Genomic DNA, 22,978 nt, shown 5'->3' on the forward strand with positions numbered 1-22,978 from the left:
CTCCCACCTGATGTGCAGCTCTGCCAGGGTCCAGCACGCACTCACGGCCCTCAGCACACAATGCACCCCGGTCACAGAAAGCCCATTGTCGCTGAGGCTGTGGACAGCAGGAGAAGGCAGCAGTTGGCATGTGGCTGAGGTACCCAGGCCCAGCCAGCTCTAGCCCCTCTTGTGGCTCAGCAGCTTGCTGGCTGTCACTCCTGGATGTCCTGGGTCCCTTGCCAGGGGATCTCAAAGGATTCTGGTGCATGTGAGTGAGCCAAAAAATGCATGACACCCCCACCCCACTTGGAGAATAAAGTCCAGCTTGACAGCAAGAACTCAGTGTTTTCACCTCTCTGACCCCCAGTTTTCTCATCTGTAAAATAACCACCATTTTCTGAGCCCTGACTGTACCAGACTCTGTACAAAAGGCTTTGTACATATATGGTTTCATGTAATCCCATTTTACAGAGGGGGAAACTGAGGCCCAGAGACATTCAATTACTTTCCCAGGGTCACAATGCTACTAAGTGACAGAGCCAAGATTGAAATCCAAAGCCGAGGCCCCAAACCACTGCTACCCAATCTCAACACTCCCAAACCCCAAACCACACTTGATCCTGAGACCCCCAAGACACCCCCACCCAAACATCACCCCCACCCCATGCAACACTGCAGCACACCCAGCAGCCTAATAGCCATCCTTTCCATCTCACCACCCTTCACCCCAACAGTGTATCCCCACAGGAACACACCACTCCCTACCCCAGCACCCCAGGATGACACCTCCCCAATGCAACACCCTACCCCACCGTGCTCCAGGGCTGCTACAAAGATGAATTGGAATGCAAGCCACTGATGTATAATGAATGCATTTTACACATGTAAGGGTGCTAGATGATTGGACTAAGACAGTGGCTCATGCCGGAGGCGAAGGCAAGGCATGGTCAAACCATCTTGACTTTGCTGGAGTTCGGAGGAAGCAGGGGTTGCAGTGGATCAGCACCCTTACTGCTGATTGTGAACACGGGGACCACCTGGGGCTCTATAGGGCCTTCCCTGGTACCCAGCGGTGGGGTGGACAACTCACTCCAGCTTCCTGGCGATGCGCAGCTGGGATGCAGCCTCTGCCATCAGCCGACAGCCTTCATCTTCCAGCTGGTTCCCTGAGAGGCTGAGACAGAGGAGCCCAATGTACTGTATTGTGGGGCTGGAGTCCTCCCTCAATCCTTATCACTTACTCTTCCTTTGCTGACTTTAGTCAAAGCGTCACTCTCAGGAATGAACCTTGATAATAACTGAAATCGACAGACTCCATACCACATGCCTGGCAACATCCTAGGTTCTTCTATGACTATCGGCCTATTTCATCCTCATAGTGCCGATGACGTGGGCACTGTAGTTATCCTCACCTTACTGATGAGTAAACTGAAGTGCAGAGTGGTTAAGGCACTTGCTTGAGGGTGAACCTGGATTTGAACCCAGGCAGCCTGCCTTCAAGGCCCCACCCTCAACTCTCCCTTTATGCTGCAAGCTACATAATTGCTTTTTGTGATAAATTTCATGATTATGGGGGCATCTGACCTAGTCTGGGAGTCGGGGATGGCTTATTTGATGCTTAAGCTACTTGCTGAAAGAACTAGAAGGAGTTCAGTAGATAAAAGGTGAGGGAGAGATGGAGGAAGGGTGTTCCTGGTAGTAGAAGCGGTACATTCAAAGGCCCTATGGCATAACACATATGAGGACCTGAAAGAGAGCCAGTGTATCTGGATTGGAGATTGAGTGGAAGGATGGAGTCAGATGGGGTTTAGGAGGCTGGGGGCGGGGTTCTGGACCACCTGGGAGTTTAGAATGTGGGCTTTATCCTGAGCAGTGGGAAGGAGTGAAGGGGGCAGGCATCAGTGAAATGTAATCTACTCTCTGCCAGGTGGAAGTAGCCAGGGTGAAAGCAGGGAAGCCAGCAAGGAGGGCAAGGCGACGGGGGGGTCATCCAGGTAAGAGATGAGGGTGGGTTGGACTAGAAAGGAAGAGGAAAACAGGATAGTTTTGAGCGCTACCAGTAGGTCCATCTGGAGGGACTAAATGTGGGAGAAGGGCAAGGGGGCTAGGAAGTGGCTGCGTAACCAGGCGGGTGATGGGGCTGCTTCTGCAGGTGACGGCACTCGGGGAGGGGCACGCTCAGTGCTGGTGAGGCAGGTAGAAGTGTGTGAGCTTGTTAAAAAACCACCTTCTAGTTCCGTCCTGGTTCTCCCAATGGGACGAGGTCCAGGATCAAGAGGTGATCACCACGACAACCCTCACCCCATCCATCTTACCCTGAGGTGGGGCCACTCGCCCCAGAACACATCATGGCATTCCATCATCTGCCTTCATGTTCACTTGGAGGTTTCCTGGAGGGGCGCCCCTCCTAGGGTCGTGACAGAGCCTTCATCCATCCCCAAGCACTACTCTCATTGGCTCCAGCCAGGGGCTGGATGTCACGGGAATTTCTCCATCCAGAAAAGAGAAGGTTATCCCACTCTTCTCTGGGAGAAGGATGAAGGGCGTGGGGGGAGCCCTGAGGGACTGTGGTTTGGAAGGCAGACCCAGGTGTGGTGGGGTTTCTACTTGGCAGATCTCAGCAAGAGAGGTAGCAGTGGTTACGAGGATGAGGCTAGGAGCCAGACTGTCTGGGCTTCAACCCTAGCCTAGACTCTTCCTACCTGTGTGGCCTTGAGCAAGTTTATCTTTCTGCAGCTTAACTTCCTCCTCCATAAAATGAGGACAGTAACAGTTTTTACATCACAGAGATGTGACGAGTGAATGAGAGGAGGCATGTACAGTCCCTAGCACAGCACCTGACCCAGGACAACTGCTGAATAGTAGCAGCTGTTAAAATGATCTGATTCCCCCAAATTCTTCATGAGGCAGCGTGCCCCTCCCCCACACCACCCACCCAAAGGCGAGGCCCCGCCCACCCTCTCCAACCTCCTTTCCTAGCCCCTACACCAGGGCTTCCCATGATACTCACTCCACTTCCTCCAGCTGAGGGCCTTCCTGGAGCAGGGCTATGAGGGCCTCCGCATCGTGGACCTGGAGCTGACACTTCTGCAGCCTTGGGTAGGAGTGGGGGACAGAAGGGCCCAGGGCAAACAGCTACTCCATGGCCCCTCCAGCTTCCAGTGCTGGGGGAGTCAGGGGGCCCACAGACCTGGGTCTAATCCTGGCCACACCTCTTAATAGCTGAGTGATCTTGAGCAAGGGATTTAACCTGTCTGAGACTCAGTTTCCTCCTCCCTCAAAGGGGAATAATAATGTGTACTTCACAGAGATTCTAAAGGAATTACAGTGAGGTAACGGATGTAAAACTTCCAGCGCAATGCCCAGCATATAGATAGCCAGGGTCCATTAAGTTGCAGCTATTGTTGTTATTATGACAGATGCTCCTTATTCAAGCCAGGATGGGCTATCCAGGATGGGCACCACACCCGGCTAATCCTTTCCCTGTCCCTCATCTGCTTTTCCCTTTATCCTCCCTGCCCCTGCTCTCCCTCGCCTGGGACTTTCCCCACATCATATCCCTCTCCTAAGGCAATAGATCCCTCCAAGGTACCTGAGCGTCAAGCTTCTGCTCTGAGCCCCTTTCCTCTGGCTGTCACTTTCCTGCAGGTCTGGAGATCTGGCAAGAACAGATCAAGCATTGGCCTGGGCTCAGGCATCTAGGGCCTGGTGGATCAAGCCTCTTTCCTTGGCTTCTAGAGGCTGAAGACCCTGAAGCACAACCCAAAGTGAGTCGGTAACAAAGAAGATTGCTTGCGGATGCTCAAGGTGTGATTCAGTGGAGCAGGAGGGGCAAAAGATTTGAGGTCAAATAGAACCTTTATTCAAATTTTGGCTCTGCCATGTATAGCCATGTGGCCTTGGGCAAGTCACTGCAGTCAGCTCCCTTTTCTCTTTTCTAAAACGAGATGACAACATCTAACACATAGGTACCTGAAGGATTGAATGAGACAATGTACGTCCAAGTACCCAGCATAGGTGTAAAATCGAAGCTTAGTAAACAGAAGCTGCTATTGTCGATGATGTGTTGGTCTCCATTTGTGGATGTGCTGTCTGTGGTTCAGAAGGCGAGGAGCATGAGCTGTATGCAGTGAGTCCAAGCTATGGTAAACAGACTCTCTCCCACTGGGCTGAGGGAGCATTAGGGGTTGCAGGGAAGCTAGGACATCATGAGCCAGGTTTCATAGACTTTTTGGATTGGTGCTAACCATTTTTTTTTTTTTTTCACTGCAGCCTCAAACTCCTGGGCTCAAGTGATCCTCCCACCTTGGCTTCCTGAGTAACTGGTAATATAGCGGTGAATCACCATGACCAGCTATTTTTTTTTTTTTTTTTTGTAGAGATGGGGGTCTCACTTTGTTGCCCAGGCTGGTCTTGAACTCCTAGTTTCAAGCGATCCTGCCCCCTCAGCCTCTCAAAGTGCTGGGGTTACAGACATGAGCCGCCATGCTGGCCTGTTTAATAGAACTTTCTGCAATGATGGAAATGTCCTGGCATTTAAATTAAATTAAATTTAAAACTTAATTTTAATTTCTTTACTTATTTTTTATTTATTTATTTTTAATTTTATTATTATTGTACTTTAAGTTTTAGGGTACATGTGTATAACGTGCAGGTTTGTTACATATGTATACACGTGCCATGTTGGTGTGCTGCACCCATTAACTCGTCATTTAGCATTAAATAGCCATATGGGGCTAGTGGCTATCCTACTGAACATCACAGCTTTAAGAAGTTGGAGGGGAAAGAAAGTGACACTGGTCCTAGTGGGTCATTTTTTGAGACAGAGTCTCTCTCTGTCACCCAGGCTGGAGTACAGCGGTGTGATCATGGCTCAAGCTCCCAGGCTCAAGCGATCATCCCAACCTCAGCATCCTGAGTAGCTGGGACTACAGGTGTGCGCCACCACGCCTGGCTAACTTTTCTTTTTAGAGATGGGGTCTTGCTGTGTTGCCCAGGCTGGTCTTGAACACCTGGACTCAAGAGATCCTCCTGCCTTGGCATTCCAAAGTGCTAGGATTACAGGCATGAGCCACCGCACCCAGCAACATTGGTCCTACCCTACCAGGTCATTATACAAGCAAGGAATTGAGACCCAGAGAAGGGAAAGAGATTGCTCAGGGGCATACGTACATCTGTCTCTGAGTCTTAGCCAGGAGTGCAAAGTGTGGGAGAGCACAGTTGGAATGGTCTTTTAGGGAAAAGCAGCTTCCTTTTCTTGGCCCATCCAAGACTGGCCAAGCTGGAATCCATGCACAGCTGGAATAGCCAGCATTTGACTGCCCACTGCATGCCAACAGTGCTCTAAACTCCTTAAGTGTAGTAAGTCATTTAATTCTCAGAACAACCCTAAGATGTAGGTACCATAATTGCCCTCCCTGTCTTTTTTCAGTTGTAAGGGCTTTTCCAGAGTTTTCACCATCTAGTAATGCCAGTCTAACAGTATCTTTATGTCCTCCCCAAGGGTTTGCCTTCCTCTGAGACTTCTGGGGATGCCTCCTTCCACAGGGACCAGATGTGGTCTGGACACGCTAGAGGAAGTTAAAATCCTTTGCCACCCTAAGCAGTAATTCATTCCTCAGTGCAGCAATAGCAGGAAGAATCCCCATACCCCAGTTCTTCCTAGTCTCTTGGTCACCTTTCCCCTTAACTGCCTGAGCCCAAGTTGCTTCTAAGGATGGTCCCAGACGCACCACCTCTTGGCTTCTTACCTTTGTAGCTCTGCAGTTGTCTCTGTGGGTGGGGAAAGAAGGAAGATGAGGTCCGCCTCCCTGCAGGATTGGATACCGAGCCATGAAACCCAGGGACTGGAAACCAGCACATCACCCACCACAGGCACACCCTTTTCTGCCCCAAATGTTCAAACATCCAGATAAAGCTGATTTTGCAATTGACAGGGAAACATAACAGAACTAGCAAAAGTGCTTCAAATCAGGCATGTGAAATACTGATTATGTCTTTGCTTGACGAATCCTGCAAGAGTGTTTTAAAAAGTCAGAAAAACAATTTTCACAAGAAATATAATAAAAATTAAGAATGCTGTGAGTTTTTTTTCCTTTCTTTTTAAATTTGAGATGGAGATCTCACTCTGTTACTCAGGCTGGAGTGCAGTGGTGTGTTCATACCTCACTGCAGCCTCAACCTCCAGGGCTCAAGCAATCTTCCCACCTCAGCCTCCCAAGTAGCTGGAACCACAGGCATGCACCACCATGCCCCACTAATTTTGTTCATTTTTTGTAGAGACTATGTTGCCCAGGTTGGTCTCGAACTCCTGAGCTCAAGTATCCTCTTGCCTTGGCCTTCCAAAGTGTTGGAATTACAGGCATGAGCCACTGAGCCCGGCTGAATTTTTTTTAATAGAAATTTTTATGATTAAGAAGCATGACACCTAACCTACCCCATGATCAAAACTGGCTATGTTGGTTCAGCACCATGGAGGGCAACATACAGCTAATTATTCCTGTGGCTATGCCTGTGCTTCGTAGACTTGTTGACTCATTCCTTCATCCATCCATCTTTTCATCCACCCATCCATCTTTCCATCCATCCATCCATCCATCCATCCATCCATCCATCCATCCATCTATCCATCCATCTTTTCATCCACCCATCCATCTTTTCAGCCATTCATCCATCCATCCATCCATCCATCTTTTCATCCACCCATCCATCTTTTCAGCCATCCACCCATCCATCCATCCACTCGTCCATCCATCCATCCATCTTTTCATCCATCCATTAATTCGATATATACCAAGTACCAGGTGCCAAGCCTGAGCTAGGTTCTGAAGGTAGAGCTGTGAGTAAAACAGTAGGGCATGCACAGATTTATCTTGCAGACAAGGGGCCTCTCCATTTCCCATCCCACTTTCCCCTCCTCTTTTCTCAAGGCCCTGAAGGCCAAGATCCCCTTCCTTCTGCTCACCTGGCCTGAAGCATCTTGACGGTAGGACACGTGACTGCCACCCTTGCCAAGCAGAGTAGGGTTGACACGCAGATGCTGTTGCTGCTCAGGCTGCATGATTGTGGCAAAGGTGTCAGGAGTGGAATCCCCTACCCCATGGGCCCCAGATCTTCCTTGCCTTGCAAGGGAGTGGGGTGACTCAGGTATAAAGAGGGACTGGGCTGCAGAGGTAGTGGAAAGATCACTTACTCAAGCTTCCGGAGCCGTGGTAGGTGAGGGAGAACCTCCACGATGTTTAGCACCACCTGGTCACTGAGCTGGTTGTCCCGAAAACTGCAAGGAGACCAAGGCCCAGTCCCTCTGCCCTGGGGTTGGGGCACTTGCAAGCCCCAGTTAGCAAGTGACAGGATGGCCACCCTCATGTGGGAGACACAAGACAGGGGACCAGAAAGAACTGATGGCCTGCTCGCTGGATTCCAGCAGGCACAGCTAGGAGGAAGACCATCTGCCGGCCTCACTTCTGGGTCTATTCTGTTCCTATGGGGAAGTTTTTGCCTGGTGGCTCAAGGGATCTAGAAGACAGACTGACGGCCTCTTCATGAGGTGCAATGAGGAGACCCAGCACCCTGCTCCCAGGGCTTATGCCTAGGATGTGCCTGAGGCCCCCAGGCAATGAGTAAAGTCTAGACTGGGATGCTGCAGACATCGCTTCCAGCCTCGGCTGTGGCCCTGACTCACCCAGAGCCCTAAGCCAAGCACATTCCTCTCTGACCTCACTTTCCCCACCTGTTCACAAGCCAGCCTTGCCTGGGTTCCTAGCTGGAGAGACAGATGAGTTGAGGGGAGTGAGGGTGATTGAGAGCAATGGTGGGTGATGAAAGACAAAATCAAAGTCACTTTCAATAGCCAGGAAAGAAAAGTGTCAACAAGTTCAATACTTCCGAACCTTTGCTTAATCACTATTCACAGATGCCCAGCTGAGACGACAATAGGGACTGTCATCCAGCTTATTATTTTCACTCAACAAGTGCTGAACCTTAGTGACAGGCTGCATCTGTGTGGATGAAGTGGTGCCTTCTCTAAATGTCATAAAAGTGCCATATAAACTAGCAGAGTTCTGCCAGAGAGGAGGGTCACTGGTCCCACTCCTACCCATGGTACTCAGTCCCAGACACAGGGCAGGAGTATATTTGTGCATATGAGCTTAGTTAGTTAGAGTGTGCTGGCATCTAAATGTGTACACGCAGTTAAATGTGCATGTGTGCGCTGCATACATGCGTACACCTATGAGTGGGCATGTGTGGGTGCTTATTCTTGCATATGCCTGTGTACTTCTGTGCAAGTGTAGACATGTGTGCACAAATGTGAAGGTGTGCAGTGCTTCATGTAGTTATGTGTACCCACAGTGCCTGATTCCTGCCTACACACTGCCATCCCTTCTCCTGGGATTGCAGAAAGAGGGAGGGAGCCTTAACACTCATGCTCCTCCAAGACGGTCCAAAATATTAGATGAAGGAAGCCTTGCTCTGGGGGCTCTGGGAGCCTTGGGTTTGGACTCAGCCCTACTGAGTACTTGGACTGATGCCTTCCCTCTCTGGGTCTCATTGAAAAACTACTGGTCAGACTTGGAGGAACATGCAGGCCCCAGGCAGGCTCCAGGGGGACTCTGGGACCTGGGCAGTGACTCATCTCCCCAGCCAGTGAGCCCTCCTGGAGATCACTCACCTGACTTCTTCCAGCTGTGGACAGAGAGGCAAAGCTTTCACCAGGTGGCTGATGCCTCGGGCAGTGATCTTACTTCCTGCTAACCTACAGAGTAAGCAAAGATGGTGGGGAGGAACGAGGAGCGGAAAAGGGCGGGGCCAGGAATCTGCCTTGTGTAGGATTAAGGAGAGGGAGGAGAGTACCAGGCATTCCCAGCTGAAGACCCTTCTCAGCTCCAAGGCCTGGCTCACCCCAGCATCTGCAGCCTCCCCATTGTCGGCAAGCTCCTGGAAAGGGCTTCTGCAAAGGCATCCCCACACTTCCTGCTCTTAAAGCTGCCATGAGAAGAAGCAAAGTGTCAGAGGATCAGTGCTGGGCAGAGCTGAGAAGTCATCGCCATTCCCTCAGACAGATGGGGCTTAATACAGTAGTACTAACAAATACATATTATGGCCAAGACTTCTAATCGTCCACCAAAGCCCATTCTCCACTTCATCTACAGCAACAGAGCTATCATGAGGAACATGGTTTCCTAGCCAGAGATCACATTTCCCAGCCTCCCTTGCAGCTCAGTGTGGCCAGGTGACTATGTTCTCACCAATGGAATGTGAGTGGAAGGGATGTATCCTAGCTCCAGGACTGAACTTTAATGCACTGGCATGTTCCTCCATGCTCTTTCCTTGTTCCCAAGCCAGAGCACAGATATACCCATGACGTAGCTTTGACTGTGCAGATAGGATTCCCAAGGGGATAATGGAGCAAAATGGGAGGGACCTGGGTCCCTGCATGACTGCGTGGAGCTGAGCCATTCCACTGACCTGGACCACCTACCTCTGACTCTTCCATGAGACAGAAATAAAATTCTACATTATTTAACCTACTGTATTTGGGGAGGAGGTTTCTCTGTTACTGCAGCCTAGCCTTTTCTTTAGCTAATATACATACTGAGCCTTTGCTCTGTGCCAGGCACTGTGCTACAAAGTGTTTTTCATGTATTATCTCATCTCATTCTTGCAATGACCATACGAGTTGGCTATTGTTACAGATTTGTTTTAGGAATGAAGAAACTCTGGCCTAGACAGTGTGCATGTGTGTGCTCCATACACCTGCCCAAAGTCCACCTGCCTCTATAGACAGCCTGGATCTGAGGTTTCAGCCCATGATTGACAGAGAGAGACTGAGAGTCCAGAAACCACAGACAAGAGGAGGATCCATTTGGACTCCAGAGGTCCTGTCAAGGCATGGAGCTTCCTCTCTTGCATTGCAGGCCATTCTGTTTTGATATTCAAGATTCTTATCCAGTCCCCTTGGCAGAGGTTCGCTAGACTGGTTGGCCTCTGCTCCCCCAAAAGCCGAATCCCCTCCCCAGTCCTCCTCCACTCTTACTCACCTGAGATTCTCTATCTGCCGACAGCCTACCAGAGCCTCAGGGCAGTGGGGCTCCAGGGGACAGCCATCAAAATCCAGGTGGATGGGGGCCTCCCTGTGCTCTAGGATGTTGGTCAGGGTGGCCAGGTCGGTGCAGGTCAGTTGGAAATTGTGGAAGGGCAGTTGATAGGGGAGGCTTTGTGCAGTGAGACTGGCCAGCTCAGGCTCCTGTGTCTCATCCACACAGTGACACAGCTGTACAACCTTTGGCCCTGTGAGCTTGCGGGTGGCCAACTTCTTCAACACCTGCACTACAGCAGCCTGCTTGGCGCCCACACAGTCCTCGCTGCCCTGCGCCAGGTGGCTAAGGAAGGGGCGGCAGGTGCAGGATGCCAGGCCTGCCAGGAAGGTGGGGAGGTGGTCTGAGAGGCCCAGTCTAGCTTTGGTCCGCTGTACCCAGCGGGAATGGAGGGTAACATACTGGGTAAGTGTGTCTTTGTTCACCTTGGGGCTGGCCATCAGGTGCAGGGCAGCAAGAAACTCCTGCAGGCTGAGGTGGGTGAAAGCATAGCCTGTCTCCTGGTGCCCAGGGCCTGTGCGGACGCAGAAGGAAGTCAGCAGGCTGTGAGTGGCCCCAAAGGCTATCAAGGGTGGAGCAATATCTTCTGCATAGAAGATAACCTTCCCTGTCTCCAGGCCCCTCAGGGCCACCTCCCCCAGGTCCAGCAGGGACGTGGTGGGCAAGCGCCCAGGGGGGCTGAGGGCGCGCACCATCTGCACATAGAGCTGAGTCATGGTGGGCAGGAGGGCCACAGACTGGCCTGGGGCGTGGTCAGGAAGCAGATGGTGGAGGCAGAGACAGGCAACTTGGCACAGTGCAGGCACTGCACACAGGCTTCGGAGACGTCCATTTGTCTGTAACTCCACCAGGGCCCCCTCCCGCGATGGCTGGGCGCTGAAGAAGTGATTCACATATTCTTCCACCCGTGGCCCATCAAAGCCCAGCATGTGCACCATGGCTGCCTCTGCAGGCAGGCAGGCAGGCAGCTTCCCTGGACGGGAGGTAGCCATCACCCGGCAGCCAGGCAGGAGGGTCCCATGGCAGAGACGGGAGAAAAGGGTGAGGACTGGGCCTGGGCTATCAGGACCCCTAGGCTGGAGGGCTTCATCTAGCCCATCAAAGATCAGCAGGACTTGGTCAGCGTTCTTCTCCAGGTACTGGAAGACAGCATCGTGGTCCGACTCAGGGCTCAGGTACAGATCAAAAAGGAGCTGGGACAGCGTCAGGAACCTTGTGATCAGGTTGAGCTGGCGGAATTCAAAAAGGAACAGGGCCTGGAAACAGTCCAGATGGCCCTCTGCCCACTTCTGGCAGAGCCGGTGGGCCAGCGTGGTCTTGCCCATGCCGGCCTTCCCCAAAAGCACGGTCACCCTCGGGCCCTTGTTAACCCTGGTGTTGAAGAGGTCCGAGATGCTCACGTCAGTGCCGTCTTCCACCTTGAGGTCCCCCATCATGGCCCCCTCCGGGGTGTCTAAGGACGCTGTGGCCCGGCGCAGGATTGGAGGGACATAGACCTGGTGGAAGGCGTGGGGCTGCCCTGACCCAGGGATTCGGCTCCTGTAGCGCTGCTGGGCAGAGGTCCGCAGGAGCTGCAGGTACTTCTTGGCCAACTCTGCAAGGGTCAGGGACATGGCATGAGGACAGGACCCCCTGGCCCTCTGCTCATGTCTTCTTGTCTCAGTATTGGGCTGTTGGGAGCCTCTAGCCCCAGGTGTGTATGTATGATGGGGTGAGGGTGGAGGTGTCAAGAGCACCATAGAGGGATCTGTACCACCCCAGCTTCCAGAAGGAATCAGTTCTAAGGGAGCACAGGCTCTCTGGTAGCTATTTAAATGGGCAGGTGGGAATGGGGAAGTGTGGGTCATGGTTCTATCCATTCTGCAATAGTACACTTGGTGTAAGGGTTCAGTAAGATGGGGGGAGGGGAATAGGGCACCTCCTTTGCACCATCTCTTTTTTTTTTTTTTTTCTTCCCAGAGACAGAGTCTCAGTCTGTTGCCCAGGCTGGAGTGCAGTGGCACGATCCTAGCTTACTGCAGCCGCAAACTCCTGGTCTCAAGTGATCCTCCTGCCTCAGCCTCCTGAGTAGCTGGGACTACAGGTGCCCACCACCATACCCAGCTAATTTTTGTATTTTTAGTATAGACAAGGTTTTGTCATGTTGGCCAGGCTGGTATTGAATTCCTGGGCTCAACTGATCCACCTGCCTCAGCCCTCCAAAGTGCTGGGATTACAGGTGTGAGCCACCGCGCCCGGCCCCTTTGCAATATCTTATTGAAACAACCTCTTTCTGTAATATCTGGATCCCCAGTGCCCCTTCCCAATATTTCAGTTCTGCAATGCCCAGGGGTGAGCACTAACAACCTGTAGGCCTAGGCATTACCAATCAGAACTGTGCCCTACAGTGCCAAATGTTAACCTTTTAATTCCTGGGTCATTAAGAGGTCTCAGGTGACCCAGGGAAAGGGCTGGGGCTGCTTTTGGGGGAATCCTAGGGGGAGAGGCCAAGGTAGTGGCCTATTTTGAGTGGATGTGAATCCTCTGGTTATAGCCATGGCTGGCAGCAGTGGGGACAGAGAAGGCTTTAGTTAGTGGGACAACTCATGGAGAACGAGGACCATTCTGAGAACTGGTCAAGAATGAGAGAAGTCCCCTCTCTTCTCTCACTGGCCTGGCTTGCCCTAAGCAGCTCCATATCTCCCCATGGGCCCCCAAGGCGTCTGTCTTGGGGGTTTCTCCCAGGCCTCCTCACCCCTCCCCATCCCTGCTCACCCCCAAACTGGTCTCCTCCCTGGGTCTCCTTCAACACTGAGGACATAGGGTGTCCCTGGAAAAGCCTGGACAGTGAAGCTGAGACCTGTATGGTGCTTCCAGCTCCTTCAGCGGAGCCCTCTTAAGAGAAGTCCCCATGTAGCCAGATGGGTGGGGAGACCCTTCGCTGCCAGCCCAGTCCTCTCCTCTGCCTGTGCAAGACCTCCAGTCCTTTTCTCCTGGAAACTTGGGAGATAAGAGTCACAGGGCCTCTGGAGGCTTGTTGGCAGGGGACAAGGTCCAGGGTCCGGGTCCTGGCCCCCAGGCAACCCCATCTCTCTGTTTATGTTCCTCCCCACACTGGTACTCACCTAGCTGGGTCCTGCACTGCTTCCGGCGGGGTGAGGACCCACAGCTCTGATGCGGGCGCTTCAGGCCTGAAAAAGCAAAGGAAGGGGTGGAGGAGTGGGGTCTGGGGATCTGGGCTGAGGGGGTACCCAGAACCTTTGGAGAACTCCAGTCCACAGACAGGTGGCAGGCAGCCAAGTACACCCACATGCATGGACTGGAAAGGCAGGCAGCAGGCAGAGGATGGGTCAACACCAGCTTCTATTTGCAGAGGGGACTTCTAGGCACCCCCATTGGAAGGTGGATGTTCTGGGCCTGGCAGTCTTGCAGTCCAGGGTGCAGGAAGCAGGGCCGACAGCCAGCAGCCCCCAGAAACACTCAGCTCCAAGCACTAAATTGCCGTCTGCCCATCAGGGAAGGACCAAGCTCTATGGAAGTCACTGCTGCTCATATAAGTGAAGTTCCCAGTGAGTTTGGCCGGGCCTGCAACCTCCCTCCTGTGTTAGGGCTTTATCATCCCGATTTCTTATCACCTACATTTCCTCATTTCCCTTAATAGTTTCCGGAGTCTTGTCTCATTGCATGGAATTTCAATAATCACTTTAATGCCTTTCTGGAAGAGTTTGAGAAAGGAAGAAGGAAAACAAGAAGGAAGGGGACCCAGAAAGGAAGGGAGGGAGAAAGGAAAGAGGACTCAGGAAAGAATTTTAAGAAGTCAAGCAGGGTCCTCCCACAGCTAAGCTAAGTGACCAATAGGAACAGCCCCTGGAGCAGGGCCCTGGGCTCCTTGCCCAGCTAGGAGGCTGGAACCAGTTCGAGAGCACTTCAATATCTTAACAAATCCTATATTAAAAAGGGACTCACTGGCCAAATATCAATCAGATCTGGTTACAGCCATGAGACAATGATGCCAGCTCAGTGATATGGGCCTATTGGACCAGGGACTTGGACAGTTTTGATTCACTGGGGAGCTGAGATTACAGGGTGGGTTTTCTGTTGGCATTACTGCCATGCACAGTGATAAGTCAATGCTTCTGTAGAAATCAAGGTGCCGAGATGAAAGTGTGATCCATGAATCAGTAGGCGGTCATTATTTAATCACTGGCCCTTCTGAGCTCCTTCAGAAAATCAACCAAAGGCTCCCCCGGTGAAGACAGCAGCTGTGGGTGAGTGTCAAGTCCAAGGTGTACAAGTGGGGAGGGGTGGTTAGGGCTTCCCCGTGAAGTCTGACACTTTGGGGCTGGGAGATGAGGCCCTGTGGGTTGTGGGCAGGAAAGTGAGAACAGGCTTCCCGAAGGGCTCCAGGTTAGACCCTTGAGAACTGGTAACGGGACAAGCTAAAGCCTTGAAAGTCACAGCAGGAGGAGGTGGGGCTGGGAGACAGTTAGGGGCTTGACACACTTGCAAATGGGTCAGGGACAGATGAAGAGCATGGCCTATGAGAAATGGCTGTGACCAGCCACCACAGCCTCCTCCAGCTTGGAAGTGGGGACTTCACAGTGCTCACCACCCACTTCCCACCCCCCAACTCCATTCCTCACCATGGTGGAGCTGAGATTCAGGTTGGCTTTTCTCCTCAGCTCCTAGCTGGCTGGTGAACCCTGCAAGAGAGGGGAGAGTATAATGTGGTATGGGGCTGTCGTGGGATGCTGGGGACCAGTTCTGGCCTGGTGCCTGCCTCAGGGCTCATTTCACAGGGTGGGTACCCAGCAAAGGAGAAATAAACTGAACACTCAGTTATCTGTGGTGGAGAAAATGTGGTGGTGAGCTTTGAAGGCAGTGCTGGGCAGAAATGTGTGTATATGCAAGTGCATGCAAGTTTATGTATGTGTGTGCACAGGCGTGCATGTGTTATGCATGTGGGCACACTTGCATGCATGTGTATATGGGTTTATGCACATACCCACTTGTATATGCACTGTGTGTATCTGCATATGTCTGCACATATGTGCATGTGCCGCCCTGCCCCCCACATTTCCCACACTCTGCCTTGAAGTAGGGTTCTTAAGTGAGTTCCCATTTTCTCTCCAAAGACGCTGTTGCCCCTCAATGTCCTGTGTTTCCCCTCAGTGCTGTGCAAACAGAAGGTGCCCAAGAAATCCCCACGGATCAGTAGAGGGCAGAAGGCGCTCCCTGTCACTGTTTCTGACCATGTTGCAAAACAAACAAACAAAAACACCTCTAGCCAGGTGTGATGGCTCACATCTATAATCCCAGCACTTTGGGAGGCCAAGGGAGGAGGATCACTTAAGGCCAGGAGTTCAAGACCAGCCTGGGCAACATAGTGATGTCCCGTCTCTGGAAAAAAATGAAAAATTAGCCTAATGTGGTGGCATGCACCTATAGTTCTACTGTAGTCCCAGCTACTTGGGAGGCTGAAGTGGGAAGGATCACCTGAGTCCTGGAGTTGGACACTGTAGTGAGCTACGATTGTGCCACTGCTCTCCAGCCTAGGCAACAGAGCAAGACCTTGTCTCAAAAATAAAAAACAAACAAACAAAACCCAACAAGAACAACAACAAAAAACACCCCCCTACCCCCACCAAAAAAAAAGAAAGAAATCTCTCGGGCATTACGGGCTATGTGGGATTTTGTGGCTGGCAGCAGTCACTCAGCAATTTGAGCAATTTGAGTGAAGCTAGGTGGAAGGAGGGGTCCTCCAGGCCCCAGCAGATTTGGGTGCATTAGGGAATTTGTTCTGGGAAGTGTCCAGAAATACAGAATTGAGATCCTGGCTCAGCTACACCCTCTCTGTGACTCAGGTTGGTCCCTGGGCTCCTCCTGGCTCCCCATGACACAGGTGCTGGCCTGGCTGCTTTGCGTCTCTCGCACCTGCCCTTACCATCATCACTGCCAAAAGTACTCAGCAGCAGCACCTCCAGGTCCAGAGGCACCTCCAGCTGCATGCACACACAATGAATGAAAGACTGCCAGGTGGCCGAACCCTGGACATGCAGCTTGTTGAGTTGTAGGATGACTCTCTGTTCAGGGTCCAAGGTCTCGTTCCTGGAATCCAGGTCCATGTTGGGGAGGAAGAACTTCATCTTGGCGTTCAGCCATTCTGGGTCTTTGGTGAGCAGCCTCACAAGACAGCTCCACAGGTTCTTGTTGCCGAGCTGGAGGCCAACGGGGTCCATGAGGAGCCGACCCTGGAGGGACAGGAGATAGGTGAGTTGAGGGTGACAGGTAAACTGGGGGCAGATGAGCCGAGGGACAGGGGAACTTGGGGGGAGGTGAGCTGGGGGACAGGTAAACTGGGGGGGAGGTGAGCTAGGGGACAGGTGAACTGGGGCAGATGAGCTGGGGTCAGGGGAACTGTGGGGAGGTGAGGTGGGGGACAGGTAAACTGGGGGGAGGTGAGCTAGGGGACAGGTAAACTGTGGGCAGATGAGCTGGGGGACAGGGGAACTGGGGGCAGATGAGCTAAGGGACAGGGGAACTGAGGGGGAGGTGAGCTGGGGGACAGGGGAACTGGCGGGTAGGTGAGCTGGGGGACAGGGGAACTGGGGGACAGGGGAGCTGGGGCACAAGTGAGCTTGGGACAGGGGAGCTAGGAGGAAGATGAACTGGGGGACAGGTGAACTGAGGGCAGGCAGGTGAGCTGGGGGACAGGGGAACTGGAGGGAAGATGAGCTGGGGAACCAGTGAGCTGGAGGACAAGTGAATTGGGGGCAGGTGATTTGGGGGACGTGGGAGCCAGGAGGAAGATTAGATGGAGAACAGGTGAGTTGAGGGGCAGGTGACCTGAGGGCAGGTGAGTTGGGGACAGATGAACTAGGGGGAAGGTGATCTGGGGAAGGTGAGTTGGGGGATAGGGGAGTTTCTGGGGAAGTCAAGCAGTCAAGAACCAGTCCCTACATCTGAGCGACAAAAAATAGTCAGGGAAGTGGCATCTCCATGGAGTCTTGATGTCTCTGCCCAGGGATCAGCTCCAGAGATCAGTCTGTTTCTTCTGCACTCCCTCCCTACTCCATTTGTGCCTGCATCCTGGCTCTCTAGAATGGTCTATTTCATCCCCTGTGGACAGTCTCCTGAGGATGCATTACTCATTCTTGTTTCCATGAACCATTTATGCTGCTCTCAGTCTGAGCCAACCTCATGGCAGAGACAACTAGTTGTCTCCCAAAATCTGTTCTTCCCTTCTTCCTCAGCATTAGAACTACTAAACATTCTCTGGTCATCTAGAATAGATTATTATATCCCAGTCTCCCTTGCAGTTATATGTAGCCATGTAATTTGGCCAGTGGAATGTAAGTGGAAGTGTTGTCTATTCTTCTTTGCTCCTTCCTGTTGGCTGGAATGTCGATGGGATGGCTGGATCTTGGGCAGCCATATTGAATCATGAGGTGGAACCCATACTGAGGAAGGTGGAGGGTAAAGCTGCCCATCTGCCCTGTGCTCACTGACTTTGGACTTCTATTACATGGCAGGGAAATACACTTCCATTCTGGTTAAGCCACTGTTGTTTAGTGCTTTCTGCTACTCACAGTGAACTCTAATTCTAGCTAACACAGACCATCACCTCTTTTGCTAAGCAAATTCTCCCCTTCTGAACTGGAACTCTTTTTTTTTTTTTTGAGACAGAGTCTTGCTCTGTCACCCAGGCTGGAGTGCAATGGTGCAATCTCGGCTCACTGCAGCCTCCACTTCCCGGGGTCAAGCGATTCTCCTGCCTCAGCCTCCCGAGTAGCTGGGATTACAGGTGCACACCCCAATGCCCGGCTAATTTTTGTAATTTTTAGTACAGGTGGGGTTTCACCATGTTGGCCAGGCTGGGCTCAAACTCCTGACCTCAGGGTGATCCGCCCACCTCGGCCTCCCAAAGTGCTGGGATTACAGGTGTGAGCCATCATGATGGCCGAACTGGAACTCTTAAACCACCTCCTTGTAGAAGTACCAATGGAGGGCAAGGGGCATTTACACAGCAAAAGCCTAAATAATGTGCAGTTCCTTTGATTCAGCAATTCCATTTCTAGTACTCTAACCTTGGGAAACGATCATGAATGTATATACAATATTTAATTACAAAGATGCTCACTGCAAGATTATTTATAATTATTAAAAATTGGAAACAACCTAAATGCCCAACAGTTGGGGATTGGCCAACTAAATGGTGGTCCATCATCTAGTGGACTATGCTATCACATTTCCAGATTTACTTTCTGGTACTATGTCCTTCCTCATAGCAGTACACACTTGGAAATCACTCACTGTGTATTAGGCACTGTCTAAGTGCTTTATATACCTTATTTTATCCTCACAACTCCAGAGAGTCCACCTCTAACTCTGAAAAGAGTAGGAGATCCACCCAGAAGCCAGCCTTCCCAACTTCCAGAGGCTGAGGCCAGTACTATGCGTCCTGGGGTTTAGAGCCCAGCTGCTCCCTGGGCATGCAGCAGAGACATACTTGGATGTACTGTCAGCCCCACTGGTCATTTCTCCTCAACTGGGCTAATAGCAATAGGTCCTTATTCAGGCAGAGGGTCTTAGAATTTATGAAACATGCTCACACCATGATCCTCAGGCAGGGATCACCACCTCCACTAAGCAGATGGAAAGACCATGGCCAAGGAAGGGCAAAGGGTGTGCCCACGGTCACACAGCAAGTCCATGACAGAGCCAGGAGCAGAACTGAGGTTTCTTGCCTCCCAGGCCAGTAAATTTCCAAGGCCTTGGAGGCCTAGATGGCACCAGACAAAGCTAAGTCCCTGGATTTTGTGTGATCTCGGCAAAAGGATGTGGCCATAGCCTAGGGCATAACTTCTTTTCCAGGCTATGGTGTCCAGCATCCATGCTGCCCATGAAGAAATGGTCCAGGGCAGCACGGTGCCAGATGGAAGTAAGTGGTGCCTGGATGGTGTGATTTCTGGTGATGTTTCTCATCCTCAAATTTCTCCTCTAGCCAGTCTAACACAATACCTTTGTTTCCATCATTAGTGTTCTATCCCCTTAGAATATGACACAAATCTCTTTAAGGCTAACCATGCTCAGGAGAAAATGCACATGGCATCATTATCAGTCATTGAGATGTCCATGGGGAATAATCTTGGAGACAGAGGACGATGGTTGAAAGATCCACAGCCCAGCTCTCTTACTAATTCTCTGTGGTAGGCCCTAGGGCTGTTCACAGATACTCTTTCTCCTCTTTCTAGGCCTTTGGTGGGATTACACTTCTCTGCCTCCTTGAAATTGGGCACAGCCATGAAACTTGCTTTGGTCAATGAAATATGCTAAAAAAGACTCATGTTATGCCTGTGTAGATGTTTTAAGAACCAAAGTGTGATTCACAGTACTTTTTCTTTTTTTCTACTCCAGGGGCCAGAAATATTGCAAATCATGGCTACCCTGTTAGCCTGAGTCTGGGAGACAGGATGATGTGGAGGAGCGATCCCAGTCAATCCACACCAGACAGGAAGCAAGAGCAGGAAATAAACTTTTGTTGCCATGAGTCACTGGGACTTTGGAGGGTGCATGTACTGCAGTGTAACCTGGCCTATCCTAGCTGATACACTCACAGTGTGATCTTGAGCAAGCCTTTTTCCTATATAAGCCTCAGTCATACCATCTCTAAAATGGGTAGATTAGATGCTGTCTCAAAACTCTTCCTGATTTTCTGTGTCTGATCATTACATTCTTATGCTGAATGACGGTCAAGGGCAGGTTTGTTGTGTTGGGGGCAGCTCAGTAAGGCAGATTTGGGTAGGGACCAGTCTTGGCAGTAGGAGAAGAGTGAAGAAGTAGATAGGAGGGGAAAAGAGGAGGTGAAGGGGAGAGAAAAATCACCTACTTGGTCTCCTCATTCATGATAGGTGCTCTAGGGTCCCCACGGAGAGGGTCTCATGGGTGTCTGGGCTAAGTCCTGTGCCTTGAGCTGGATTGACAGGTTATTTCCATACTGCAGACCCCTAAGGGAAGAGAAGCCAGGGAGTTTTCCCCACTATGCCAGACTCCAAAAGGAATGCTGTAAACCAGGCACCAGCCCTTGCCCCTGCCTGTCAGAGATGCCTCTGAGAACATTGACTCCAGACACAGTCCCCCCAACTCCATCTGCTAGACCTTGTTCTTCCCCGACTGCAGCTCCTTCTGTCCCTGGGTTTACACAGCCTAACCCTTCTTGATGTCACCTCCTGCCACACCTGGCTCAGAGGATGCCCCTCTTCCTCCTCCAATTCAGACATTCACCTTACAATGTCCTTTGGCATCACAAAGAGCCCTGCAAGTCAACAAAGTTATTACTGCTCATTTATTCAGATGAAAATGAAATAATCCTTACTGCAGATGCCAACTTTTGCCCCCAATATAAAACCCCAAAAAGGTTAGGATTTGCAAACTTCTTCCTATTTAGTTAGTTTTTAAACAATTGAGAGTAAACATTCTTCTTAAAGAGAAGACCAGGAGGCATTGATAGCTGCTCGCAGAGAGCACAATAAAAAGATGAGCTGGCACAAACTCCCACACCACAGAACAGAGATCTTCCTACGAACAAAGAAGAGAACAGGTAGCTACAGACTGCATGGAGGAAATGAAGAGAGGCGGAAGATCAGCGTGTGCTCAGATTGTGTCTCTGTGAAATACGAGGAATGTAACTCGGAGTTCCATGACTTTAGACAAATCCACGTAAATAGGGCACGTTCTGACACAATGGAGGTGGTATGTAGTATGGCAATTAGAAATAAGAAAGGAAAAGAGAGATCTTTTGAAGAGGTCCTGGGGGACTAATAAGATATGTCTATATTTCTCTCTTTCTCTCTTTCTTTTTTCTTGAGATGGAGTCTTGCTCTGTTGCTCAGGCTGGAGTGCAATGGCATGTTCTCGGCTCACTGCAACCTCCACCTCCTAGGTTCAAGCAAGTCTCGTGCCTCAGCCTCCCAAGTAGCTGGGATTACAGGTGTGTGCCACCACGCCTGGCTAATACTTGTATTTTTAGTAGAGACTAGGTTTCACCATGTTGGCCAGGCTGGTCTTGAATTCCTGACTTCAAGTGATCTGCCTGCCTCAGCCTCTTTAAGTGCTTCTTTTCTTTTCTTTCTTTCTTTTTCTTTTTTTTTTTCTTTTTTTTTTTTTGAGATGGAGTTTTGTTCTTGTTGCCCAGGCTGGAGTGCAATGGCATGATCTCGGCTCACCGCAACCTCCACCTTCTGGTTCAAGCAATTATCCTGCCTCAGCCTCCCAAGTAGTGGGATTATAGGCATGTGCCACCACACCCAGCTAATTTTGTATTTTTAGTAGAGACAGGGTTTCTCCATGTTGGTCAGGCTGGTCTTGAACTCCCGACTTCAGGTGATCCTCTCGCCTCCGCCTCCCAAAGTGCTGGGATTACAGGCATGAGCCACTGTGTGCGGCCTCTTTTTTTTTTTTTTTTTTTTTTTTTTTTTTTTTTTTTAAGAGACAGGGTCTTTCTATGTTGCCCAGTCTGGATTCAAACCCCTAGGTTCATGTGATCCTTCTGCCTTAGCCTCCTGAGTAGCTGGGACTGCAGGCATGGGTCACCACAGCCAGCTAAATGATATTTTAAAAAACAACATTATCACACCGTAACAGGAGAAATAAAGAGAGGCATTAGCAAATTGAGATAAAAACTTGCCGTGGACTGAATGTTTGTGTCCCATCTCCCCCACCAATTCACCTGGTGAAGCCTAAATACCCAGTGTGATGGTATTTGGAAGTGGGGCCTTTGCGAAGTGATTAGGTCAAGAGGGCGGAGCCCTTATGATGGGATTACTGCCCTCACAAGAAGAGGCTGGAGGCCGGGTGTGGTGGCTCACGCCTGTAATCCCAGCACTTTGGGAGGCCAAGGTAGGCAGATCACTTGAGGTCAGGAGTCTAAAACCAGTCTGGCCAACATGATGAAACCCCATCTCTAATAAAAATATAAAAATTAGTCAGGCGTGGTGGCAGGCACCTGTAGTCCCAGCTACTCAGGAGACTGAGGCAGGAGAATCACTTGAACCCAGGAGGCAGAGGTTGCAGTGAGCCGAGATCACGCCACTGCACTCCAGCCTGGGCGACAGAGCAAGACTCCATCTCAAACAAACAAAAAAAAAGGAAAAAGGAAGAGGCTGGAGAGCACTTGCCCTTTCTCTTTGCTCTCTGCCCTGTGAGGACACAATGAGAAGGTGCCATCTGTAAACCAGGAAGCACATCCTCTCCAGACACCAGGCCTGCTGGCTCCCTGATCAGGGACTTCCCGGCTTTCAGAACTGTGAGAAACAAGTTTCTGTTGTTTAAGCCACCCAGTCTACAGTATTTCATTATAACAGCCCGAGCTGACTAAGACAAACTTGCCTTCGACCACAGAAAGTGAAAGAAAATAAAACCCACTCTAAGTTAACGGGCAGATAAAAAACAACACCACTTTATGTACAACAGGATACTTTAACAGAAGTTGGTAAAATTATATTAGCAGTCATTTAGAGAAAAGAGGCAGTATTTATATGCCTTAAATATTTCATAATAAAGCAGTTGAAGTTAATTTTAAGTCTAGTTAGAATTAGATATAAAGAAACAAATAAAGGCAATTCTATCAAAAGGCTATTCGTTGGGAGGTTCAGGCAATAGCAAAAAAGCTTCCAAACATAATAATATATATAATAAGGTGACCATCATTCAAACTTTAAGATTCTTGGATTAAAAATGGAAAAAATTTGGCCAAAGGGATGGAATAGAGTCCAAGCGAGCCTCATACTTATTTAAAATACACTATTTAATCCACGATATTGAAAGAAAAAAGGGGGGAAATAAGTGCTGTTAAAATACATAGCAATATGCTGTCTCTTTCCTGCCACCACGAAGAGGGTCTTTACTTCCCCTCTGGCTTCCAT

At 50.6% G+C, this 22,978-nt stretch overlaps 1 protein-coding gene and 1 pseudogene across 33 annotated transcripts in view; one reads left to right on the plus strand and one right to left on the minus strand.

Annotated features, from left to right (window-relative positions):
- NLRC5 (NLR family CARD domain containing 5) overlaps nucleotides 1–22,978 on the minus strand; it is a 94,551-nt gene that overhangs the window by 45,970 nt on the left and 25,603 nt on the right. For 30 of the 33 annotated variants that reach the window (XR_010114189.1, XM_055297913.2, XM_055297916.2 and 27 more), the window contains exons 2-15: nucleotides 19,945–20,062; nucleotides 16,000–16,306; nucleotides 14,699–14,758; nucleotides 13,181–13,246; nucleotides 10,020–11,670; nucleotides 8,881–8,964; nucleotides 8,651–8,734; nucleotides 7,175–7,258; nucleotides 6,947–7,036; nucleotides 5,733–5,792; nucleotides 3,575–3,640; nucleotides 2,993–3,076; nucleotides 1,073–1,156; nucleotides 8–97 (exon numbers count right to left, since the gene is read on the minus strand). Coding sequence is in view for 32 of the 33 variants with exons in the window: in XM_055297913.2 (XP_055153888.1) it covers nucleotides 8–97; nucleotides 1,073–1,156; nucleotides 2,993–3,076; nucleotides 3,575–3,640; nucleotides 5,733–5,792; nucleotides 6,947–7,036; nucleotides 7,175–7,258; nucleotides 8,651–8,734; nucleotides 8,881–8,964; nucleotides 10,020–11,670; nucleotides 13,181–13,246; nucleotides 14,699–14,758; nucleotides 16,000–16,294 (2,798 nt within the window). In the remaining variant the exon portion in view is untranslated. The remainder of the gene's footprint in view (nucleotides 1–7; nucleotides 98–1,072; nucleotides 1,157–2,992; nucleotides 3,077–3,574; nucleotides 3,641–5,732; nucleotides 5,793–6,946; nucleotides 7,037–7,174; nucleotides 7,259–8,650; nucleotides 8,735–8,880; nucleotides 8,965–10,019; nucleotides 11,671–13,180; nucleotides 13,247–14,698; nucleotides 14,759–15,999; nucleotides 16,307–19,944; nucleotides 20,063–22,978) is intronic. The other 3 variants (XM_055297922.2, XM_055297925.2, XM_055297933.2) reach the window with 2 other exon arrangements.
- LOC129492611 (cilia- and flagella-associated protein 69-like) overlaps nucleotides 19,801–22,978 on the plus strand; it is a 28,841-nt pseudogene continuing 25,663 nt past the window's right edge.

The sequence above is a fragment of the Symphalangus syndactylus genome, chromosome 11 (genome assembly GCF_028878055.3).
Source record: "Symphalangus syndactylus isolate Jambi chromosome 11, NHGRI_mSymSyn1-v2.1_pri, whole genome shotgun sequence".
Taxonomy (NCBI): Eukaryota; Metazoa; Chordata; class Mammalia; order Primates; family Hylobatidae; genus Symphalangus; species Symphalangus syndactylus.